The sequence below is a fragment of the Pseudopipra pipra genome, chromosome Z (assembly GCF_036250125.1).
Source record: "Pseudopipra pipra isolate bDixPip1 chromosome Z, bDixPip1.hap1, whole genome shotgun sequence".
NCBI classification, from domain to species: Eukaryota; Metazoa; Chordata; class Aves; order Passeriformes; family Pipridae; genus Pseudopipra; species Pseudopipra pipra.
Genome location: NC_087581.1, coordinates 50,698,046 through 50,724,371, shown reverse-complemented (window position 1 = coordinate 50,724,371; position 26,326 = coordinate 50,698,046). Strand labels below are relative to the sequence as shown.

At 35.9% G+C, this 26,326-nt stretch overlaps 1 protein-coding gene across 9 annotated transcripts in view; it reads right to left on the bottom strand.

The window, feature by feature from the left end:
- Positions 1–23,196, bottom strand: part of ADGRV1 (adhesion G protein-coupled receptor V1) — a 274,930-nt gene extending 251,734 nt beyond the window's left edge. For 4 of the 9 annotated variants that reach the window (XM_064642968.1, XM_064642970.1, XM_064642971.1 and 1 more), the window contains exons 1-5: positions 16,401–16,670; positions 15,887–15,979; positions 13,206–13,387; positions 1,655–1,839; positions 573–722 (exon numbers count right to left, since the gene is read on the bottom strand). In XM_064642968.1, the coding sequence (XP_064499038.1) occupies positions 573–722; positions 1,655–1,839; positions 13,206–13,227 (357 nt within the window). In that variant the 5' untranslated portion in view covers positions 13,228–13,387; positions 15,887–15,979; positions 16,401–16,670. Of the gene's footprint in view, positions 1–572; positions 723–1,654; positions 1,840–13,205; positions 13,388–15,886; positions 15,980–16,400; positions 16,672–22,204 lie in introns of those variants that run through there. The other 5 variants (XM_064642969.1, XM_064642972.1, XM_064642978.1 and 2 more) reach the window with 3 other exon arrangements.
- Positions 23,197–26,326: the final 3,130 nt, after the last annotated feature.

The window sequence follows — 26,326 nt, the reverse complement described above, 5'->3', positions numbered from 1 at the left end:
TGCAAACAGCCTGAGATGTGTAATAATTGGCAATGAAATACAGAATTTATCTTTATTGAACTGACATCTTACTTAATCATGATCTGTTAGCTAAAAAAATGTCAATATTGAGATAGAACAATATGAAGAAATACATTGATAAGTATTTATAAAATTGTTTGTTTGGTTTGAGGTAAGCCTTATTGAATCTCTGCTTCTGGAGGACTGAAAGCCATCCTCTTTCTTCTGCTACTTCCACCCTCTCCTCCAGGCACAGTCTATGCAGCAAAACAGGAATCTAACTCTTCTGTGCTCTTGTGCACCTTCAAATGTCCACAGCTGAATGCAGTGCTCCTCAAGTGTCAGGCTCTGTCTATACAGCACAGCAATATCACACAGAGACAATCACAGGAATGGCAAACCCAAGGGGTAGTAAGCACCATCCTGGTTGGATTCCAGATTTTAGTTCTTACCTGTTAATGCTCACAAGCAGTAGGACTACATTGAAATCTATATAATCTAAATGCCATTCATTTATGTCAGTTTACTCACTGTTTTCTGGGGAACAGATAAATTGAAGAACTGAGACTCACTGGTAGTGTCAAGTGAAATGTGAATGTCTCATCAGCCTCTGGAAGATCGTCATCACAGACAGATATATACACTGTTCGGTTTGTTTCTGTATCGGGTATAAATGCAGCTGCATATGTGTCAAAAAAGTCTCCTGTGTTTTCTCCATCAATCTGCAATAAGTATATGATCCAATGTCACTTTCTTCTTCCCCCAACATCTTCTGGACTCATTTGAATAGATTTCATACACTCTTTTTTGCACATAATTCCTCCCACAATTTCCCCTGCTGTCATATAGTTCAATTTCTGGATAGAAAATATACAGATAATAACCCCTTGTATTCATGCGGAATAAACAGGGTGAAGGGGTAGCAATAAAACAACACTTTATTCAGAACAATTTATGAACTCTTTCCTTGCAACTGGGTATCTTTTGCAATAATGCATCATATGAACATGTTTTTTAATGGAAAAGCTATTCCTGTACAGGAAGTACAGATCTGTACACCTTCATAATACTCTACATTAATTAAACTTACCTTAGGATTTAACTGCCCTCTGCCTTCCAGTCTCACTCTTGGCATTGGAAGGAGCCTAAGCATGCAACTTAGATTAAAAATTTGACTGCCAAAATTGGTAAGATTAAGTATTCTATGTCCTCCATTCATCTCAATCAACAGAAGAAAATTGCCCTGATAATACTGTACATGAGGTAGTTAGAGGAGAGATTACAAAGGAAGTCCTGTCAAAACAGCAAAGGGTCTAGATTAAGTTTATAGTTGGACGCTGCGACTAAATGTAGAGAAGCAACTGAACCAGCATGGCTGCCACACCCGAATCATCCCTATAGGCACTAAAGGTTTGAATGAACCATTGTGAAAAAGGCTATTCTTCATTTGAGAACAGTGAAATTAGAAGTTCACAGAAGAGGAAATAAAGTATGGAAGGTACTTTTGTGGCTTTCACTTATCATTAGCCATACTGGCAATTACTTTTCACATCTGAGTTTTTCATCACATTTTTCATCTGAGTCCACACTTCCCAAAAAGCTCTTCGGAAAGATATCACTAGTCGCTGAGAATATAAGTGCCATAGTTTCTTACCGACACAATTGCTGTGATGTTAGCAGGCTTCCCTGTCCTCTCAATTACAACACGTATAACAGTTGTACTTGTTTCATTGACTACAAATTCTGTTTGTCCACTGAACTTCACTTCTGTTTCTCCAGATGTGAAATGGATGAGTAACGCTAAAAGCAAATAAACTAATAAAGAAGCAGAGGGCATCCCTATTAAAAAAAAAAAAAAAAATTGTGACTGAAATACTTAAAACATTCATGGTTGACCTTACCAATCCAGTTGATCCCCCTCAACTCTTACAATTCTGTGATTATCTTGTGAGTTTCAGAAAATAGACTAAAACATACACAGGTCTTCACTATAACAAAGTCAGATAATGTCATTATCATCTGTACCTAATTCTATTTTTACAATTTTCATCTAGTGATTTTCTAGGCAGTATTTATCAACTTCTTTCAAGCGGAGGAATAATTAACTTCTTTTAAAAAAAAAACAATGACCTTATCACAACTGTTTTCATTTTCAATCAACAAATAACTAACTTAAAGGTTGACAGTTCTATTTCCACTTTCTTTGCTCTCTAAATTGTCTTTAGAAACACACATGAATTGACAGGAAGGGTGAAGGGTTGGAAATTTGCCATCATCTCATAGACCAACTTCGGAACAATGAAAAGTTCTTACACATTTTCATATATACTTGAGAGTCTTTTCACACTTATCCCATGATCCTTTCCTGTTTTCCTGTCACAGAGAAGCACTGTGGAACATTTTAGTGCTATTGCAACTTTTGTACAGCCAGACCTCTATTTTCATTTGTTTCTGCACAATGTCTAGTTTTCTTTTCTGTTAGGATATGACAACTTAAAACTGATGTGGTTCATTTCTCTTACACCAGAGTCTAGTTATATGATGTAAAATGAAATTTGAAGTCCCAGTGAAGTCTTCAGTGAAAGATGCACTTTTAAGAGGGTCTGGTATTGTTCTGTAGAGGCTTCTGTTGCACCATGCTGACCAGAACTGAGAATGTGGATGCTGGATGGAGCAGATTTCTGTTATAAGGATCTAAGCAGTTTTGAAACAAACCAAGAGAACAAAGTTGTGCTCTAAACACCAAAACGCATTACAGTGTGGAACTCAAATTAGTTCCTTCATCAACTTCTTTTAATCTGTGGTCACTATTTTATAATATTACTTTTTAAAATTTTCTTTACAAAATATACAAACAATATCTGTGTAATTAAAAATATAAATAAAATATCACTTTGCTTGAAATTATACTTCCAAGGAGTATGATTACCAGACAAATCTGGTCAATAGCAGTTGTATAAAATGTGTACACATGTTAGATTAAAATTTGCATATCAATAACATTTAAGATGAGACATGTTTGCAAAGCACTTGTTCTCATTATTTATGAGTGACAGTTATGAATATTTAGTCATAAATCATCGCTGAATCAGCAAACATCCTGAATACATTGAAACATATTTTTGTAAGTTGCATGTCAAATTTGAATCAGAATACACTTGAGGTCCAGCACAGTTTGAATGTTTTATGTTTGAAGTCAGGTAGCTTTAATCATGCACTGAACAGAGAATAACATAGCCTTCAGACCACTAAAATCAACACAGCTGCAGAAAGACTTCAAGACTTTGATTCATTTTACAACAAATTCTGTCTGTGCAAAGATAAATTTCAGGTTGTGAAGACTTGAAATAAACTCCTTTCAGGTAAGTTAACAAAAACTATCCACATACATGGCGTATTAACTAAGTATAAGTTGGAAATACAGTCAAGAAAACTACCAACATCTTTCAGAATTCCTACAAGCAATGAACTGGTGGGTTGACAAAGTTAGCTGATTTTAACTACTTGTAATTATAAATTCACCTAGAACTCCTGAACTTCACAGATAGAACAGGTAAGCAATCAAAGTAAGTGCAAAAAAATCAGGAAAAACCATTTGTCTATGAAAACAACTATCCATTTTATCACCTACTTGAACAGTGTTCTATCATTTCTGGAAAAAATGTCACACAGTAAAATAATTTTGCTGCATAGCTTCACACTGCTATAAACTTTTATTACCATGAACACAGTCCTTTAAGATATCCATGGCTCTTACTGAGAATTCAGTGTGTAACAGACTGACAGGAACAATGCCTGATTCCCACATATCTATCTACTTAGTAATTCTAATGCAGAAAAAGCTTACAGTGGGAAGTAAAGAAAAAAATATATACATTAGTCCCCTGGGATTTATGATTTAAAATTATCAGCATTTCCAAATGTATTAATTTGCTGGTTTTATGTAGAACTGCTCTGATAAAAAAAGAAAAAACATAAACATTCAAGCTGGAAAGAGAACAGTTGTCTAACCTTTGTAAACTCTGGGACAATTACACTGTCTGCTGATGCAGGCATCATCCATACTAAACTGAGGAATTTGTTGACCTTTTAGCTTGCTGTTTCCTTGTCATAGACTTCACAAATATCTTCCCACGGTACATGCTTCTAGTAAGTAATACTGAAAACATGATCCTTGAAGGCAAGATTACAAAGTTTAGAATTACTTGAATTCTATTACTTCTACTAGAGAGCATTCTAAAACTATAGGATTACTCCTGCGGAACAAGAGAAGTTTCACAATCATACCATCAATTATTTAGCTGGTGTGTATTCCTCCTTGTTATGTTATTTGTACTAAGATTTACTTTGCACAGCCTGCCAGAAGTAGTTTTTACTCTGGTTATAAAAACTCAGCTTTGAAAATTGTGATTATTTTTTTAAAATTGATGTAATATAACAAAAAAAAAATAAATCAAGACTTAAAGAATTCTGAAAAGATATTTTCAGTATTTTACTTTATTAAATATGAACTCACTTTGCACAGTAAATTCCTACATAAATTTATATGGTAACACAACTGACTGTATTGAAGTTCAGCAAAAGTCTTTTCAAGATCAGGGATTCCAAGAGGACTCTTCCCCACCTCCATCACCCCATTATACCACTGGTGACTTAAACTGTAATTTTTTTAAAATTAAGCTGAAACTCTAGTCCTTGCTCACTGCTAAATTTTGGTAAACTATGCATTTGGTGATCAAGTACTCCGCTTCAGCTAAACATTACTGAGTTCAATTCTCTCCATCCAGGATATCAAGATTTTCTATTTAAAGTAGATTAATGAGCCAAAATCATTGAAATGCTTTTATAACAACAAGGAACAGAATATCATACATCTTCAAAGTATGTACAAGTCAATGGAATAACTATTCTGTTACCATGTTCTGACTTAAGCCATTTCAAATTATGATTTGTAGTAGTAGTTGTAGTGGTAGTTTAAAACAATGCTACATACTGAGGCTTAGATAATGTTTTTAAGAGGCTTATAATAAAAGTTTCTGGCATCAAAACCAAAAGAAAGTATCTCCCGAATAAGATACTAGACATTTTAATGCTCCCATTCTTCAACCATATAATTAAAAAAAAAAGTTTTAAAAAAATCTAACTCAGAATTCTGAGTCATGATCCCTAACTTTTTCTTTTAGTCTGTGTTTTATGGCACTTTCTGAAGCATATTTTGTTTTCCACTAAAATACAGAATCCTAGCATAGCACCCAAGAAAGCATATACTGATTCCACACAGCAATTTCCACAATACTGTTGCATCTTATATGAGGAATACTATTTCAATCTGTTGGCCAGCTGGAGCCAAGGTAGGCTTATGAAACTGGTGTTTCTTGTAAATGCTCAATCACCAGGATTAGCTTACTTTTCCAAATTAGTGTCTAAAACAAATTTCAGATGAGGCTTTTAAAGTTTATAAAGAATGAGTGTTTTTTTCTGCAGATCTTTACACTGGCTTCTGTGCTTAGTAAATCAAAATACTTAAGAATGAAAAGACCTCCGGGCTGTTTTCATTGAAGGATGAGGGAACCTATAGACTAGTGGAAGACGGAGAGATCCAGAAGGGAAATGAAAGGGCTGCTCCAGATTAAAAATCTGAATTTAAAGGAGTATAAAATGCCAGATTGGAAATATAAAATGGCAAAATAAAGGGAAGTTCACTAACAAAGAAGCAGATGGAACAAGGGATTAAGTATCCTCTACCTCAGATTTGTCACTGCCGTTTACAGGAGAAGCAATGAGTCGGTTTGCTGGAACAGCACCTCTCCTACCCAGCAACTACAACTGGATTACCACTGCCTCTCATCAAACAACTCCCTGTGTATGCCTAGAGCCCACAGACACAGAGGAGCAGAGTAAGTGTAAAGCCCAGTGCACTTTTCACTGCCTGTCCTCTAACTACTCCCAGTGATTACAAATACCCAGCCAAGTAGAACATTAAAAAACTGGCATTCCCGGTACTTTGCATTGAGTACAGCGCTACAGCTATCAATGGTTGCCAGAGAGAAGTCTATTCACAGCAGAGATGTCAGCGCCCAGCAGCATCTTCAGCTGAATACAATGGGAGAGAGATACATGTGCTCTTTCATATGTAGAAGAGATTCTCTGTAGTACACAGGAACAGCATAGAGCAAGGAGTTTCACAAGGTCATTGCCATTGCTGCACCTGTCATAGAAACTTATTAAATCCCTGCATATTTTCAGCATTTTTATTTTAGACATTCTCAGAACCATTGACATTTACAACAGTATTGGAGAATAACCTAGGAAAGCAGCAGGGATTATATAAACTTTGGTTTACTAAATTTCTCCTTTCTGTATTGTCAAGATCCTAAATTAAGAGAGAAATTATGAGCTTTTCCTTGCCTCAAAGTTCCCACGGTTCACACATTCGCAAAGGAGGACACAACAGCCGTGTTTGCAAAACCCAGTATATGTGTAGTGGGCGTTACCCATGCCTGCTCTGTCAGTTTTTCAGTTGTTGTTCCTTTTTCAGTTCGGGCTCTTGTTTAGATGCTGAATAAGTAAGTGTCTCATTCTAGTTAAGACTGGAAAAGACAGTGTTCCAACGGTACTGTTTCAAAATAATATCCACCTACATCCCTTTTTTGCCTTCAACCTGCTTCAAGGTGAATAAACCATAAAAATTAAAACCATGAAAATTATACTAAGTCACAAGTACTGCTCTGTATGTGCCCTCGGACCATGCTAATAGTTGCAGAGTCTGTCTCATCAATTTCCATGGGTGTTATCCAGTGTCACTGGATGCCTTTGCTTTCTATTCTTCTCTAGGTTTTCCTCACTTTCTCTTTACTTCAAAGGCATGCCAGGTACTTGCACAAGATTCCCTTTCTTATTACTAGCATTGGAAAGCGCTAACCAAAGCACAAATGCAGACTACTAGATGCTGAAAATCCCTTTATCAGCCTTCACTGTCCTGAAGTTTTTGGTCTCAGTTGCCTACTTCCCTTATCACTACTGTTGTCTTGATAGAACAGGACTCTAGCACCATCTCAGGTGCTAAAAAGATTTATCAGCATTTGAGATTAATGACACTGACATCAGTCAATTATTCTCCTGACCTCTTGCTTTTTTAACAGTTGCAGTATTTTTTAAAAAATCTTGTTATCTATTACCATATGTATCTCTGAGCATAGTGAATTTGCTGTAACCTGAATATTCCACATAATAATTCCTGCTCATTCAACTATCCCCTCCTGAAAAAGGCATGCACCCTTCAACATAGATATCTCAGAATAAAGAATAAAAGATGCTTAACCTGCCTGCTACTGTATTTATATTTACTACTCAGAAAGGTACATCTATTATCACAATTAGGAACCAAAACATGAAGCAGTAAATCTGCAAGCTGAGGCCAAGACCAAGGCCTATTGAGAAATGCAAATCATCTCATCCTGTTATTAGAGGTCACTCAGGTAAAAAGTTTGCTAAGTCTAGAGTACCCCTTGAAAGTTTTCTGGCAACTTTTCACTTTCTCGGAAAAATTTGAGTGGATCTAAACTATATCCTTATTTTAAGTTCTAAAGCATGTAATCATCACTGGAGAACTAAATTTTATCTCTTACACCAGGTAATGCTAAAGGCTTTCTGAAGTAACCACCTCCTCTAATTCTGAGCTGGGAATAAGGGCAAAACTCTCAAGCAGCATTGAATCTACTACTTCTGTTTGCTAGCAGCAAGCAGAGAGAACACAACTCTTCTACAAACATTTGCAGTAACAATTTCCAGCTCAAATAGAGAACCAGAAAATAATTTTGACTAAGTGTAAGATCCAGATTATTTTTACCCAGAGTATCTCCAGTGATATGACTTGGAGCTATTAAGGTTACTTTAAATTTAGAACAGAGATCAGAGTCTGATGTAAACAAACTCTGGCTGAAATCTGCTAACTAACAATGTTAAGAAATATACCAGTTGGAATCTGAGTTTGCTCAGAGTTGAAGAACACTGATTTCATCTGCAGAATTTCTAATTTATCTCATGCAATTGACAAGAATCTATCCATATCCATGTCTGACAATATAGTGCAAAAATCAAGATATTATTTTGGAATAGTTCTACTTAGCGTACAGTATAAGTTTAAGTAAAAGATAAACATTGTTTTCAGCTCCACACTGCAAATCATTTTCCACTTACATAGTCCTAATGAAAACAGCAGACACCTTTCACTAACAGAAATTATTTTACAGTGTATTCCAGAACCCAGGCCAGCTTTTCACATAGGTATATTGCACCAAGTAGGTCTTCAGATACTATAAGTATTTATACCCTCTCTCAAACTGTTTTCTGCACCAAAAAACAGGATTAAAAAAGAACCAACCAACCAATCAAAAAGAACAACATAAAACCCCACAACAACCAAACTCAATGAAAACCAAATGATCCAGCCACTAAGATGTCTAGCATTCCCAGCTCATACTTGTAGCAGTAACTGCAGGACTGAGTCTGTCACAGGATCAGGTTCTTAACACATATGGAACCAGAAATCCAGCTGATGAAGGTCTGCATGCTTCACTGAGAAACATCCATTTATTATACTTCAGTATAGATCTGAAGTTTCACAATAACTTCCATTTGTTTCTCAATTTTGGAGCTGTCTCGCATGTCCTGAACACTCTTCCTTAACGCATGTTGAGAACATGGAAGCCAGGGACAAAACTATCACAAGCTTCAAATACCTAATACTTGCTCTGAATGAAGCACCATGGCTTGAATGAATAGTATATATCAGAACAAGAATTTACAGGCTTCTGCAGTATAGTAGTTATTTTTTTCACACTTAAACCCAAAAATATAACAATCTGTTTCACAGCAGTGCTTCACACATTATTTTATTGCAAAAAAGCCCCTAAAACTGTAGGTATAGAACAGTAAACTGAAGCAACATGGTGAGGATGGCATTGTTTCAGGTACAGTGACAGAACTGTTGCTAATCATAGTGGATTATTACAAGTTAATATACATGTATGAGTCAAACAGAATTTTTAATGTGTTGCCAAATTATTAGAATAATTACATCAGTGATATTTCTTGAGTTCAAAACAGCATATTATTAAATACAAAAATTTAAGATGTACATAAAAACAAGGTTCTTTTCTATAGTTAAATGTATTCATTTTTCATTAGATTGCAGGAAATGATGCTGACTTAATTAAAGATCTGTGTTTTACAAAGTTCCCCCAAAGACTTCTTTCTGTAGAAGTAAAAATACATTTGAGTAATTTGAGAAGATGATTAGCATGGGGCCCTCACTCTAAGCTACACTGTGAATTAATCTCTTAAATCTGGGCAATCCGTTTTTAAAAAAAACACATGATAAAGTATTTATGCAGTGAAGAGAACTCCCCAAGCAAAATTTGTTTTGGTTCAAAGACTTCTTACACTACCTTTATCATATCTGGTGCTTTCCCTGGCTTTCTAAACCTTTTAACCTATGCCACAATTTAATAATCACTATTTAATAATTATAATCATTCCCTTATTAACTGGGTATTTCTTTTCATTCTTCTAAGGCACCCTGCAGCTCAAGACAAGGAAATCTCTTTGTTGATTAGTTATTTAAGACCAGCAACAATAACTATACTGGAAAGAAAGGTGCTTTGAGAGGATTACACAAAGCTAGTTCTCAACAGCACCAAGCCAAAAGCAGCAAATTACAAACCCAAGTACTTCATCGCATGTAACCAAATTGGCTGGTTGAAATGCTAATTGCCTTTCAGCAAAGCTAAAGGCAGACGGGGGACCCTGAGCTTCACAGAATGACATGCATTTTTTACCCCACTTCTGCACCGTTGTCTTGCTGAGAATTATTCAAAATGTATTCACAAAGGTAGCTCTTTTCCTAATCCTTAAAAATGTGGGAAATTTCTAAAGCTCTTACCAATACCTCAGATCTGTTGGCCTGTCAAACCCATAACAGATGGCTGAATTAAGGCCATGTTAAATCCTTAATGAAGCAAAGCTTGAAACAATTCAGAGCAGTAGCATATTGGACCAGTCCAGGATAAGTGACCAAGGAAGTTTCTTCTGCCATCAGAAAATGACAATCATAAATATTTTCTAATTAATAAGTCTATACAAGATACAAAATTAGATAACTAAACAAAAATCTTTTAGTGTATAAAAATATATTGCTATTACATTCTAGAGGAAATTCTGTCCTGCTAAAAAAATCCACAAACACAAAAGGTGTGATGAACATGGAAAGCATCTTCTCTGTTGTTTCATTTTGCCAGAGAAATTTAGCCTCTCAAATGTGCCTGTTTCAATAAGTACTGGTATACGTATCTTAATTGCAGCCTTGGTTTGGACTTATAAATTACTACAATACAAGGAATTGAACAACTCTAGTTTTATATTAAATATTCATAAGCCAATCTATGAAACATTGTTTCATATTTTAAGCATATTTCAGAACTCACAGTCTGCATATTCTTTCTGCAAACTGCCATAAGTTTTCATGTATATTTTCATATATTTCCCAGTGACAATATTCACTGGAAAAGTAACGTAAGCAAGGGAGACTTTGCAGAAATTTGTGAAGCCATTTGTGATTTAATAATTTTTTTCTGAGTAAAAAAAGTTACAGTGGATCCACTTGGAATAAGATAAATTACATCCAACATTTTCTCCTGTCATTTGTTTCCCGAGTAAACAGTAATGTAGCTCTTACTAGACATAATTGTTGAATTTGTGGAACTATGACAAATGCCTACAGTTGCCAGAAACGGTTCTGTAAGATTCAATTTGATGATTGAGATGTTATATAGCATCTTAATACACATTAAAAGAAGTATGTAAAATACAGACTTTTACCCATGTAAAAATAGTTTTATACATGATCATATCTTTAGAAAGTCAAGGCCTAACACCCCATGAGCAAATGATTTCAGCTTATTCTTTTTATTTTCTCTCGCATACCTACATTTTTTTGTACTTCTTAGCGAGCAATTAAATTGACTCGATATGAGGAACACTTTGGAAGAGGCTGGCCAAGAAAGAAAAAAATCAGGAGTGGAGTTATTCAGAAATAAAATTCAGCTACATTGCATGAGATACCCTATCTCAAACAATAGCAAGAGTCAGACATACACTTCTACTGTTTTGATGCTTCCAAAAACACATTAGGCTAATATACTTCACATGTAGTTGAGCCAAATTTTAATTCTGCCTTCTTCAAAGTGTGATGCAAGGACATTCTTTTCCATCAAGTTTTCAATGAAACATTCTACAATGAAAGTTCCGTTAAGCTTACAGACCACTGTTACGTACTTTTCAAAACACGATAATTAATAATCAACCAGTCATTACCATGTCTCATTTCTGATCAACTATGGTAGATGTGTAACAGTATCAAAGGTGATCTGTGAGTCATCAATATTTTTCTCACATGTGCTATAAATTGTTTGTACCACATGGATGAGACCCTCGCAGACCTCTATAGTGGCATTCTTTTTTCATGCTATACACTAAAGGTATATACATTCATAGCTTTTCCAGTAGTTACATTTCAGTCGTCATATTTACATGTTAATTAAAACATGTGTGCAAGCATAAACATTTTTTTAATTCCAAAAGCAAATAAAAACCCTTGGACAACAGTAAGCTTAAATAACAAAATTCCACGTGTAGTAGAGATTTTAATAAAAGGTTATGATTTAGACCTGATTATGAAAATTTCTTTCAAATAGAGCTCACAACTATTTCTAAGGGAAGAATTGCACTGTAGGTTTAAATGTGCAAGGGTCAATCTCATTCACTAGCACCAACAATCTGAAACTCATTCGGCACTATTTTTCAACCTTAAAAATGCTGACAGCACAAATAAACTGCCCAGCACTAGTCCTCACAAAAGCAAATATCATTTTTGCCCTTCAATTTTCATGTGACCAGGACACAGACCACACTTGCAAACTAATAGGCAAGTGCTCCCATTAACAATGTTAATTAATTTGCTCAAATGTAAATTTAGTAAACATCATTGATTTCATCATGTAAAGCTATTAAAATACAGAAGTGTAGTAGAAAGCTGCTAAAGCACAAAACTATGCTTTATAAATCAGTAACAATATAAATACCAGTAATAACAACAAATTAAAAATTGTATACTCCTGAAATATGTAAGCTTATACATCATCAAATATTAGGTCATTTAAATTCTAAGCCTATTATGCCACAAAATATTTTATTGACTCATGAATCTGGTTCTTCTGGGTCTTTCCATGTGGAAACACTAAATCTGTTTAGTAGGAGAAGCTTGTTTTAGGCTTAAGCAACAGATAAACTAAATATATCACATTCTGTCTTCAGTTATTAAACTACTCTCATGTCAAATTCCTAAAATGCTTAGTACTTAACTGAAAGACTCATTCTAGAAGATGTGTGTAAAGTATTACCAGAAAAAAAAACCTCCAGCTTCTATATAACGAATAAGATTTTTTTAAAATTCCATGTTATTTCACATCTGCACTATAAAGCAATTATAGACTTATTAAAAAACAATGGCTGATGTTTCTTATACATCGATCTTAACTTTATCTGGGCTAGCAAGAGTGAATTATGCAACATCTTACACAGAATCAGCATATTAAAAGCAAAAAGCAAAAGCAGTATTTCTAACGGTAACACTTACATGTCATATTTTAATTATTAACATTTAAAACTCATTCCTTAGCAGATGATGATTTTAAAACATTCATTCCTTAACTTACTCTCCTTTGCAATATACAATGCACAGGCAGCTTCTCCACTTCATTTACTTTCACCTAATTTAAACAGTCAATTAATGTTCTGCTCTTTTTTGAGAGTCAAAAATTGTCAGCTACGGCACTTCAGACTGAGTTGCATCCTGATAGGATCCCCTGAGAACAGGATTTTCCATTGGAAAGACTATTGTCTCCACCTGCCCGGCTCTGCAGAGCAGAAAGAGGAGCTGCTGGAACAACAGAAACCTTATCAGACTCTCACCATCCAGCTGCCCCTCGCGGGTGAGCAACACGCTCTGCCTGCCACTGTTAAGCCCTGTCCCTGCAGCAACAGGTGCTGCTGGCAGAACCCTGGGGCCACACAGGGGACATCTCTGCAGCTGGTATAGGATGCTTCCAAAGGGACTACCACCTCAGAGAGACAGACAGCAAACCTACCTGGACCCCGGGACATGAACATCCGTGTCTTCTTGGACTCCGCCAGCCGCCTGCACACCCTCTGTCACTCACGCATTATGCATTCCCCTCTCCTACTCCTCCCTCTTCTTTGCGCAGCGTGCAGCATTCTCCTCCCTCTCCTGACTCCCGCTGCCTTCCTACCGCTGTGGAGATAAAAGGGGCTGGGATGGAAGAGGACAAAATATTTTCAAAGCCTAGCAATCACCCCTGCGCTGCTGTAGTTGATATAGAGAGCTGCTGTAGTTGATATAGAGTGCTCCAGCTGCTGCCTCGGCAGTTCTTCCACTCGGCTTGGACAGTGTTGTTGTATTCCTGGGGGCAGCAAAACTGGCAGGTTTTATTACTGGATTATGACAGATTTTGGATTCAAGTTCTCAGCTGCACCAGAACATTCAGCTCATTTTAATTCACAGCTGCTCAGTGCTCTGCATGGGGAAACAATGTCCAATCCTAGATCAAGCATTGTAGGTGCAGCCATTTCTATAATTAATATTAAATTTGTATTTTATGGTCACCATCATTCCAAGCAAATCCTGAGCCATGAGAGAGACACAAAGGTAACACTCAGATATGTGAGTGTTGGCCCCCAAAACTCCCAAATTAATGGTAAACAAGTATCAAAATTTCTACTTAGCCAATAAAGGATAGAAGGCAGGAACAGAGCACAGAAGTATTAGAGCCAAAAAAAGACAGGATCTAGAACACTCTATACCTTCTGATGGCGTAGCCTGGTCACTACATCAATATTGTGTTGAGTTTTGGTAATCATAATTTGGGAATAATGTAAACAAAATGGAAAAGGGAGAGAAGATGCTAGAGAATGAAGTAAGATTAGAAAAACTACTTAATAAAAGACTCAGACTTCAAGAAGCATTTTGCTTTTAAAAGTGATACTTCAAAGTGGGAAGCATTCCCTAACAACTGCCACCCAGTCTAATGTAGAATCATAGTAGGATGGAATGAATTACCTCTAACAGGTGCTGATTTCCCTCCTCTCACTACAGACAGATCTCAAATGGTTATCCCAGACTACCACCTTTCAGATACTCTGTATATAGCTACAGAGAAAATTAATGTCAATGAATAAAAATTTTCAGTATAACTTATACAGGCATGAATGACCTAATATACAGGTGGAAAAGTAGACATTAATAATCAGAACAAACTTCAGTTATGAGTGGAGGAAACAATCCATTGGGATGATTCACTAAAATTCTATTTTATAAAAAAAATTCAAGTGTACTTTTTTCTTCTAAAAGTCTATGCTGTGCATGTAAAGGTGATTTACATTTACATCTAAAGGCAATTTACATTGTTTGATCAGCTGTTTTATATGTTTCATCGCTCCTCGCACTAGTCTACAGTGATTTATCTATGAATACATTTTTGATTAATATTTCAATATGCATTATCCTGATGTACCAGCTCCAGTTTATATGTACTGAAAGGAGAGCAAGAAGCAGTCCTTCAAAGGCCAATACCAAAGAAGTCCTTTAAAGGCAGCCGCTGAATTTTACATCAGACAGAACTTAATGTATGAGCATGAGAGATAAGTAGTATGTTTTTCAATACCACACTGTTATTATTTTCCTATCTAAACCTCAAAATATAGTTCCCATATTGTTTTTCCTCTCTGGATCAACAGGTGGAAAGGATATTAGAGGTATAAGATTCTTTTTATCTTTTATTCTATAGTGTTGTTTCAGCTTGTACAACTTATTTCACGCTGTGCTTTTGTCATCCAATTTCTGTGGGAAGTTTGGCTCCTAGGAACAACTATCTTAAGGGCTGCCTCAATAGTCATCAGTTCTCAATTACAGCAGACCAGAGCCTATATTGCTAATTACTGAGCTAGAAAACTAAAGAAGACTGAGAACTCAGACTTGGGCTCACTAATTCACATGGCTATTTTCATGGGGGTCTTTCAACAAAACTGCATTCAGATTCAAAATGACGGTACCTTTTTCTGCTCTCTCTGACTAAGCATGTGGTTCTCCATGTTTTAATCCAAAGACTTCCTGATTACTTTTTTTTTAATTTTTATCATACCACTCTAGGGACCTGTGCTTTGTTTTGTTACACATGAGGATGAGACAGAGTTCCCATGGGATTTTGTCAGTGATGGTCCTCAAGCAGCTGGAAGGCTGTTGGTGATTGACATAGGACACTCCACACACACTTTTAACAACTCAGCATGCAGCCCACACAGCACTCCTACCCCTTACAAATGTCAGGGACAAACAATCACGCCTGGTATTGGACCTACAACAGATCTAGCATTGCACAGAACTGTGCTTCCAGGTCAGCCTTACTTCTCTTTTCAATAAAAGCAGTAAATAAGGTGTACAAAGTACACCCCTCAATCGTTTGTTTGTTTGGATATCCTTTGTCTTGAATTCATTAAAACTTTGTAAGTTAAAAATGGCTCTGCTGCAAGTAAACCAATTTTGAAAGCACCCGCAATAAAATCAATGGGCTCTAGTTTGTTTGTTTGTTTTGAAATCTTGCCTTTTCCCTTTATTGGCATCATCTGAAAGGAAAGACTAGGGAAGAGGGAGTTAGAAGAAGAAACAGCTCCCTGAGAAAGAACACAGGACTTGAAGGAGCAAGAATAAAAAACATCCTAACAAAGGGCTTCAGATGTGTGTATTTTCTCTTACCTTTATATTTTAGTTTCTGTTAACAAAGATTTTTGTGTTGTATCAATGCCATTTTGTTTTCAGTACAGGTACTGATATCTTAATCCGCAAATACTAGAAAGCAAAAATAAATGCTGATAATGAAATTTTTATCCACAAATACCACTAAATTCACATTTGTTTTCTCTTGTGACATCCAAGCTTCAGAATTCTGAGCTATGCAAGTACAAAACAAGGAGATTCTGAGAATTTGGAATTTTGGTCCTGCACAGATTTCCACACAGCTCTATCAATCACTTTTTCTGGTCCTTTAGCTGAAGCAGGCTCAACTACTCAGAATTAGGAACACTAAGCACATGCATAGCTCTGTCATAGATTAATCCTTAATTAAAATACACCAGACAAGTTATTTTTACCTCTTTCCTCTTTATAAATAAATCACTCGGACATGAAACAACACTTCAAAATAGTAACATCTGCCAGACACTGTTCTGATTAGTTTCAGTGTATAGGCAGATACTGAAGCTGATCTTACCTTTTTTCACAGAGAGATGGTTTTCCTCCAAGGAATTCACTTGAGCTTGGTGGTTGGCTTTTGGGGTTTTTTTTAAGTGAATTTTCTTTGAACAATGGTCCATGGTGCTGAGCACTTCTGCAAGACAGACCATATTAGAGATGACCACAAACAGCTATGTTCTTCCCTGTGCATGTTCAGCTGGCTTGTTTTTTAATTCTGCTTAGATATTTGTTTTCATGGATGATGTCTAGGATGCGTTCCCCTTATTCTTTCTTACTGCTTCTTCTCAATGTGATTCACACGGGTCAGCACATCTACCTGGCAGTATTGCAAAAAACAGCAGCCAGAACTAGAGAATGTGACCTTAGCAGCACAGTCATCAGGGAATTACGCTAAAAGTCAGGCTTCAAAAGAGAGCAGAACTGACCAAGACATATCAAAGAGGTGTGTTCATATCAGTCTGACTAGTCTCTACTATCAGGCTTCTGGCTTGCTATTCCGTAACAGCTTAGGATCATGTTTGGGTTGCCTCCTCTTCAAAATGTGGAATGCAGTTTCTGATCACTTTCTGGTTGTTAACCATCTTAACTCTCTGGAGATCCCCATCCAGACACGCCCTGCCAGAAAGATGCACAACCACTGCCAAGTGTCACCTGGTGCCTCTACAGTAGTACCAGCCACTTGCTTTACTCTCTTTCCTGAACTGTGCCACATCCTTTTGTTAGGCTAGGAATGCTTTAATATTAAAATCTGAATTTTACTGCATAGCTTCCTGATGAATTAACAAACATATGCAAGAAAGAGCAAAAGGCATACAAATGCAAACAATACTAATAAACTGAGAAGACTAAATGACAAAATTTGAGTATTATGCTTCTGACTGGGTTGCTTATGCCAGACAGGTTGATATGGAGACATATGCAAGTAAATTTATGTTTTGATCCTCTACTTTTCAGAGACGTCCAGGATCTAAGAAAAATGAGAAGTTCCAAGCAGACTGTGCTCTTTATCAATGAACAAACATTAATAGTTTATGCTTCCTTTGATCAGCTTGGTAAAGGTTAACCTTTTTATGGTACATTCTGTTACTTGTATACTGAAAAAGCATGCAGATGTTAACATTTTAAAAGAGCATTTAACTGAAAAAATTGAAGTATTTCTATTATTAGGAAAAAGTAAATTGTCCCTGGCACCTACTCACAAAAGCCTGATATATTTTAACACATATTACAGCAGAAATGCTATCATATAGTCATAACCTTTTGATTAATGAACTTAGGCTCTCATTTGACAAAACTTCTGCAAAAAGCGAGATGACTTTTTAAAAATGTTGATTTAAATACATTAAAGTGTAAAAAAATGAACAATTAATGAGAAAATAACTGCTTTGTTTCAACTTACTGCATCTCAGATTTGGTTGATCAAGCTCTAGCAGGCCATTTTGACACAATTTATGTCATTTCATGTCACTATGATGACACAAGAAGAATGCCATCTCTGAAGGAATGGTTTGGTCTTACAAGGTTCCATAGCTCTTTTCAAGCCACACAGGATGCTTACTGGCTTGTGTGTCACATGGAAAAACAGCAAGATGAGAATCTGGCAAGAGCCGTCTGCCTGCTCCTCTTGTACAGTTACTGTTACTAAATAAAGTTGCAGTCTTGTTTCTTCAAATCAAGAGTGTTCAGCTCTTCATTTGCAGCATATCACTAACAATGTACATTGTATGCAGCAAATCAGAAGCTTTTTCATAAAATATTCATCAAAACACACAACTTCTGAGCATGTCAAGCGCTAGACTGTAAATTAAAAAAGAATGCTTACTGAAAGTGTGTTTTTCTAAAGGTAAAACATAATAAAAATATTAAAGCCCCTCCATAATCTCTTGCATCTAATTTGTTCCTAATTAAAAAGTATTCAAAAACTATTTAAATGTAAAAGCAAGAGGATTCCAGCTGCTGCACACAACTTAAATTGTTTTCCCAATTCACAGCTAGGTATTCTGTTTGCTTCCTTTCAAATGAAGAAAACACTACTTAGAAACATAAAAACCCCCTGTTTTTCAACTTAAGAGTTGACACTTTTCTGAAATTCTTTAAGTGAAACATTGTAATATTTTCTCACTGGTTGCTTACTTTCCTCTCTCAAAAACAAAGACAAATTACTTGAGTAAATGTGAAATTGAGTACCTATAATAAACACAAACTTTCAGTGAAAACCTGCAAGGCCAGAATTTCTGTCTCAGAAGTAACTATCTTCCATGTTTATGAATTTATGTTCCTGGCTGTGTGGAATCCTGGCATCCATCCTTGCTGTAATGTTGTGCCTACAAAGACGCACTGAAACATCTTAGCATTCTGATGCTGAGATGAAGCTTCTGAGGACTGTCAAACATGCACAGGAAAAAACAACTAACAGCTGCTAACACAGAGGATAACACACACTCTTTTCAAAGCTGGTCTGCAAAGGAAAAAATGCAACTATTCTCAATATATCTGCTTTCAGTTTAATTTACACTTTGTGCTTCAAAAGCCTTCATGACTTCCTTCTATTAATGCAATTCTTGACCTGCAACATTTTTAAGCTAATGAAACAACTGTATGTCATTATTTTCTATTATTTTTTCTAAAATGTTATGCATTTATGTCACTTTTCCCTGTAATACCTTAAATTTGAGTACATTAGATGCAAGAAGATGGATCATCAGACCACTTAATTATCTTAATATTGCAAAGCATCCTAAAACAACTGCATATAAAAGTTCTATACATGATTTGTTATTCTTTATCCAAGTATTGCATTGGAGTGTGCATTGATGCAGTAACATCACTTGTTATATAAATATTCCTAGAAAAACATAACGCATGTAACGGTACTATGAAACACACATTTACATGGCCTTCCAATTTATGGCATTCCAAATCAAAAGAGAGGTAGTTCAGACAAGAAATAAAAAGAGATATACAGAGGAGAAGCTACTGAAATGCATGTTTAGGGTACACGGTATAAAATAATAAACCCCACATTCTTTAAAATCTGGGTAAGATCAGCTCACTTGATCTTTTAAAGTTGCTTCCAGTTTATGCCCACCATGTGTGGTGCTTCCCTGTGGTTTGTTATTTTACTTCAATGGCAGAGGGAGGAAAACAGCAAAGCTCAGTAACCATATTGCATAGCACAATGTAACCATGGAAGCATTTGTCCACTTGTCAGAGCCTCTCCAGAAGGATTCAGTCATTCATTTCACTGAATCAATATTGAAGCTTTTAAGATTTATTACTCGAGGGAGGAGGAAAACTAATAAAACAAACTCCTTGTTGCTTCCCATTAAATACATCTTGTCACAGTAGGCATATTAATACCTTGTAAACACTTTACTGATGCCGTGTGGGCAATGTTGCTGACTCTCCTGACGAAGATTACTCGTAGTGCATTTGCATTCACATGCCTGATACTCACTGAAAGAACTTAAAGGTTTCTGACATGTTCTGCTGTCCCATATAGAAGCTGAATCAACTACAAAGACAAAAGTTGTAAGAAAACTAGGGTGGGAGGAATCTGTTTTAAAATTCATGAAAATGCTCCCTTCAAAGAGTCTATTTCTACTAGATCACTCTCTTATTTATGTCATAAACTGAATATTTGTAATCATATGTTAAGTGCTTGAAAAGGTTGAATGAAATGATTTATTTTATAAGTACAAAAATATGCTGTGGTTATCTAAAAATTACAAAGGCAAAACTGAAACAAATCTGTTTGGTACAAAAACCAGCTATTAAGCCATAAACTGATAAATATGCTAGATTACAAATAGCCATAGTACGCAACAATTTTTTTTTGTTGTAACCAATTTTATGCTGGAAATTTGAAAGAAGGCATAGCAAGATGCTTACAACTACAGTATTCTTACTATTATTAATATCAGGAGCAGAGAGTATTAATTCAACAGTGAAAACTGAAACACAGAGTTCCAATATTTATCCACGCAGCAGGCTACAAATGTCACACCTGCTGCTATATCAAAGATTTTCATGACTCTGAATCAGACTCTTTACCATGAGACAGCCCCCCTGCTCCAACTCCCTTCTACTATTCTCTCTCCCTTTTGTAGAAAGCTGCTCAGCATATTCCCCACTATTCCAGTCGTAAGGAGCTTAAAACAAAGGATAAAAGTAATGCCAGGATATTTCAGAGAACTCCCTAGCTTGCCTATAAGCCTCCATTCACATGGGAAGAATAGCAGAGGGGTGCAAGAGGCGGCTGCACAGCTGATAGAATTGCAGGGGTGTGTAAGGGCACTTTCCCACTCAATGGAGTGACATCAAAGGATGGTTTGCCAGGGAAAGCTTCTCAGCTGTAGAAATGTACCAGTACAGAATACATTCACAGTAGAAACTGGTAAGACAGTGGGCTTGTAAGAAAGGAAAGTCTGTATCAATGAAGAATTAACCTTATCCACAGTGCTACCAGTAAGGGTGAATTATCTGTATATCAAGGAGGCCAGAGGAAGCTTCTGCCACAGCTGAAATCCTAATGATTAAAAAATACTATGTAACATTCAACTCCTTCCCATGGCGGTCAAAACTATCAAAATCCTTAAGCTTTTTCTGTACAAAATTAAGAAAAAGGGTTTTCTTGAGTGACAAAAAGCCAGTATTTTACATTTAAGTCTCAAAAGGCATATATCTTAGTGCAATAATATAGTAAAAATTAAATCCAAGAGAAAATTAAAAAATAAATACAGCGTATGGTAAAGAGAACTAGAAAGCAGACATTTTAAGTTATACTATATAAATTATAGGAGAGTAAAGACATTAGGGAAAACCACTATGTTGACAAGACAGCGACAACTTTAATAACCATATTTTAAATGTCCATAACAATCAATTAAAAAAATACAAAAAGAATTTAAGAATAATGCAGTCTGACAGCAAAACTAGCCAAAATAATGTAAAGGCTTATGTAGTATTTTACTTATAAGGAGGTAAAAGAAATTAATAGAGTAAATCATCCTGGTTTAATTTTTAAGAACGTGAAAGAAATTAATAAAGTAAATAATATCGTATACAAATAGTACAATATGGTTCAATTCTGAAATATTATAATTTGAATGACAGTAATTGTGCTGGTAGAGGAGAACTGAAGAGTTGGAGGACTTACTTTTTAATCACATTACAATGTAGTAAAGACACAGTGCAATGCTAGTAAGCAGTAACTCCTATATAAATGGATTAAAAACTTTCTGGTAGATCTTCAAAAGCATTCTGCTGTAAGAGGTTATGAATAAAATATATGTTTGTGGCAGAGTGGCAGAGAGAAGACTCTCTTGGTCAAGCATGAAAAATATGACACTGATTATGTGGATGACTATGACTAGATTTATTACTAATAGAGTAAATATTGTCAATGTGGTATATAATATAAGCAGGTCTAAAGGGTTATAGTGTCAGCAGGCTCAGCAGGAAACATACAAACATACAGGTTTACAGTCTTTGACCTTACAGAATGCACAACTACAAAGCAACAAAGCACCTATGGAGCTATGTTAGGATTTTATCTCTGTATGTGACCAGACCTTTGTGCTTTTATTCACTCATCCAAAAGTGAGTGTTCCCTGTCTTCGGGCTGGAGATACCCTGCAGGCATCCCTAGGAAGCTGAATTCCCACTCAGAAGCTGCCAGCAACCTTGGGAGACAGTTTTCCCCATTAGCTCAATCTCCAGCAGCATATTATACCATTTTGTAAGCTGATGTGCACCAACACCAATTGCAATCATCAGAGCTCCCCCATTCTTCCTGCAATTCCCACCTGGTGTTCTCACCTCAGGACAAATCCCATTGCCAATCAGGGATAACTGCAAGAGAGAAGGAGTTGAAGACTTGACTATCTTTGGTCGCTGCCTCAGCATTTCATTAGGAACAAATGAAAATATTTCTATTATGTAGTTCAAGAAGGGTTAAAAATAAATCTGCCGCTCCTCAACACTCTCTCCCTGTAAATACAAAAATCACACCTGGATGTTTGTGACGTAAGTATTAGCAGAAAGGAAATGACAATATTACAGTGATACAGCTCACCTGGTAAGCTGGCTCCATTAAAACAAGTCATGTTAACACTGCTGAATACCTTCAAAGCTAAAATATAAGTCTTCTGGACCATTTCCATCTGAAGAAACTCAAAGAGAGAAGAGGCTTACCATAAGTGTCCAATGTGATTCTGTGACAGGAAAAACAAAAAACACTGCAATCTTCAGATACACTGATCAACAGATTAGGGAATAGTAGTTGGTGTGGTGGAATCATTTACTTTTGTATATAGCAAAAATGGGGAGAATATTTGAAGTTGCATAAACGGTGTCCACATTTTAAAAAAAATGCTGAAACCCACAAAGGATCCAAACAAATCAAATACCAAAAACTGAGAGCTAGAGAAAGCAGAGAGCAGAAGATAAATTCTGAATGTTTAATTCATTAAAAATAAATGTGGTAAAGACTTGAGGACAGTGTAAAAATTCCCTCAGAGAAAAAATAAGATGAATAATGAAATGGTTCTTTACTTTACTCAGGGAAAACATATCAAAAAGTAACAGCTATTCCTACTCTTTATTACAGCAAAAATCATCCTGCAAAAATAGGAAGGAATATATGATAATCTTTGAAACTCACAAACAAACAAGAACCAAACAAAACAAACAAAAAAGACCTTCAAAAAACCCACTTCACTTATCACACTACAGAAACACTTATTCATCAATAGAGTTATACAAATAGGAATCCAGAATCTTACAGCAAAATTCATCTGTGAATAATCTGAAAGAAATTTTCAAGAATCTATACTCCATTTTTGCATACTGTTTTTACCATAACTGATAGATTTTCTTATTCAGAGGATACTTGAACAGAATAAAATAAAATGTAAATCAGAAGCAAATATGCAGTTCTTTACATTTTTTTGAAAACTAAATATCAAACAATCAATGCACCCTATTGGCTGCGTTATGGAAGACACATAGCATATTTTTATTTTGAATACACATTAAATTTAAATAAAATTAATTTAAAAAGTAACTGATTCTCATCAAGTAACCAAAGGGAAACAGCAAATATGTGAAATATGAAGTAGAGAAAATACAGTCTCAATCCAAGGACCTTTTTTCATTTATTCTCATTAAAACCATAACAATATTAAATTAAACAATTAAATTTTGTGGTAATTTTTAATCCATTCTTCTTGTTGGAACCTTGCTAACTAAAAAGGGTTTGGGCTAGTTTTGAGGATCAATGGTTGGATGCAATGACCTTAATAGTATTTTCCAGCCTAAATGATTCTATCATTACAGCTAAATGTAAACATGTAAATATTTCCACTGAAGAACAGACTACACAGTGTCTGTACATTTAGCATTATTTGCTTCTTGCATAGTTCTAGCGTTCTTAAGTAGCTCCTCTTACTGCTTCTTACAGTCACAGCTTAATGACTTTATTTGGTCTCCACTGGAGCTGCAGATCTACCTCAACATTACTACTTCCTAAGATTTTCCTACCATTCCTAATTACTAAGCAGAGAACAGAGACAGATAGGCTGCATATTTATTTCTGTGTGATTCTCTTAATGAGTCATAACTAATCACGCCATTCAAGCAATTAAAACATACATTTAGATAACTGACACTAGCTATCTAAATGTAAATCTAGCCCTGTGTTCCCAAATCATATAATGACTTACAAAAACAGTGGTGGCACGTGACATGTAGGTAGTTTCCAGTTGGAAAGAATATGTCTGGGATTTTTTTAATTAAAAATTACTAACAAGTTTTGCAGCCCTCTTACATCTCCTTTATAATTCCTTTCTATTAATTTTTTTAAGATCTTTTTAATATTCCTAAGTATATACTTAACTTCCTAGCACTGATCAGGCTACATAAGACATAACACGACCAAGGGGAATGTGATACAGATTCGTGCAGTTGCTGTTGGAATGCCATGGAGTGATTAACACTGACCCTGTTGCTCATTGAGAATGCACTATTAGGATATGCAAAGTAACTTACATGGGGATGGAGAAAGGCTGTATTCCTATTAGCATTCATGGCAGCTCCAGTCTTGTTCATCAAGTTTGGAATATACCCTTTTGTTATTGATGGGAAAATGTCACTAGTTACAAATGGTAACACAGAGGGGTGTACAAGGGTCAAAGCAAACTCCAATACTTTCTTTCGCCCTCTAAGGCAGCGTGCTGCTTCAGCAGTTCTTTTTTGACCTGATAGTACACCTTTTTAGATAAAAGAAATGGTGAAATTCCCTGTCCTGATCTTTTCTGTAGCCTCACCTCTCAAAGATTAAAGAAAACCTCCAAAAGGATATGCCATTAGTGGCATATGATGGGACAATCATTAGACACCACTGCAAACATCACTGCATATGAAGTCTGCCTTCAAACAACTCCTCTCCAGGTCCACCCACCACTCTGACGGGTCTCATAAAACAGTCTTTCAACAGCATGAATAGGGTCTGAGTCATCAGTTTCCCAGCTACAGACAACTACAGTCACTTCTCTTCTATTACTGAAAGCTTTCTTTAAAAAACAAAACAAAACTGCTTCTTGCTGCAGATATCCCTTGCCAGATGTGGCATTACACCTCTTTATATATGGAATCCTGACTCACTAGGTTAAAATTAATTTTCTTCAACTTGAAATCCCATGAGAAAACTCAGGGTTTATTGGGAATTCATTCAATTTTGTCATCTTAAGTATTGCTCTTTCTGGAAATACAGCTGGTGGAAGATTCATTCTACTTGCATAAAGACATAAAATCATTCTTGGACTTCTACAAGTATTTTCACACATTTGTCATGTAATCTAACTATTTAAGTTTGTCTTTGTTGGAGTGAGGCTGTATCTAAGCCTTCAGTGCAGCTATGCTAATCAGCACAAGCTGTGCATCTGACCCATGATAAAAATAGGAAGCGTATTGCTGAGCAGGCTTTGATTGGGAAGATGCTATGAGAGAAGAAAAGAAATTGCCCTTCGAGAAGACACCACGCTGCTCACTGTTAATTACATCTAAGACACTCAACAAGGAAAATGATACGTAGGGCCAAGTGCCAAGAAAATATCCCTAGTTAGGTTACTAAATGGTTTGGAAATTGTCTCTTGACTCGTAAGAAACTTTGGTTTGAGGAAATTCTAATTACACTTGGCATCTACTGCAATATTTTAACAAATGCAGAATAAGAAAGCCTGAAAATTAGGAATGTCCAACTTCCTCCAGGTAGGAAATCCTGTTTAAACTTTAGTACTATTCCATGGTTCTCCACAAAGGGCAGTGATCTGGGCAGACTTCCTTGAAATGGCCAGATCATTATTTTAGGCTTACTGCTGACTTCTGTACCTGAGAATAGTTATATTCTTTCAGGCACCCTTCTCTTACAACACAGAAATTCTATGCTCTTGAGAACATTTATGCAAAAGGTATTGCTTTTCTTGTAGATGCTATTTAGCTAGAAAAAGCCTTAGGAATTTTTAATCACATTGAATCACATTAAATCACATTTTTAATCACATTTTCATTTTAACTGATCCATCCCTCATTCACAATAGAACACTATTTTAAGGTAGCTATAGATATATGTTTGTATATACATATATATATATTTACCCTTTAAAATAGGGCAAGACACAAGAAAACACTGCACCTTGATAGCTTATTTTACAATGTCTGGAAACGTGGCTCCAATCAAGTTTCTGTGGGTGTGAAGGTGACACTCAATAGAGCTACACAATTGTTAGCTCTTATGTTTATGTCCCTCAGACTCAAGTCATCTAGTTTTCAAAACTCAAACACATTTCTAACCACCTTGGCTGTTCAGGAAAGCCTGGGAACATCATATAACAAAGCTCAAAAACAAAAAGAAAAAACCCCATTATTTAAAATTACTTTAAA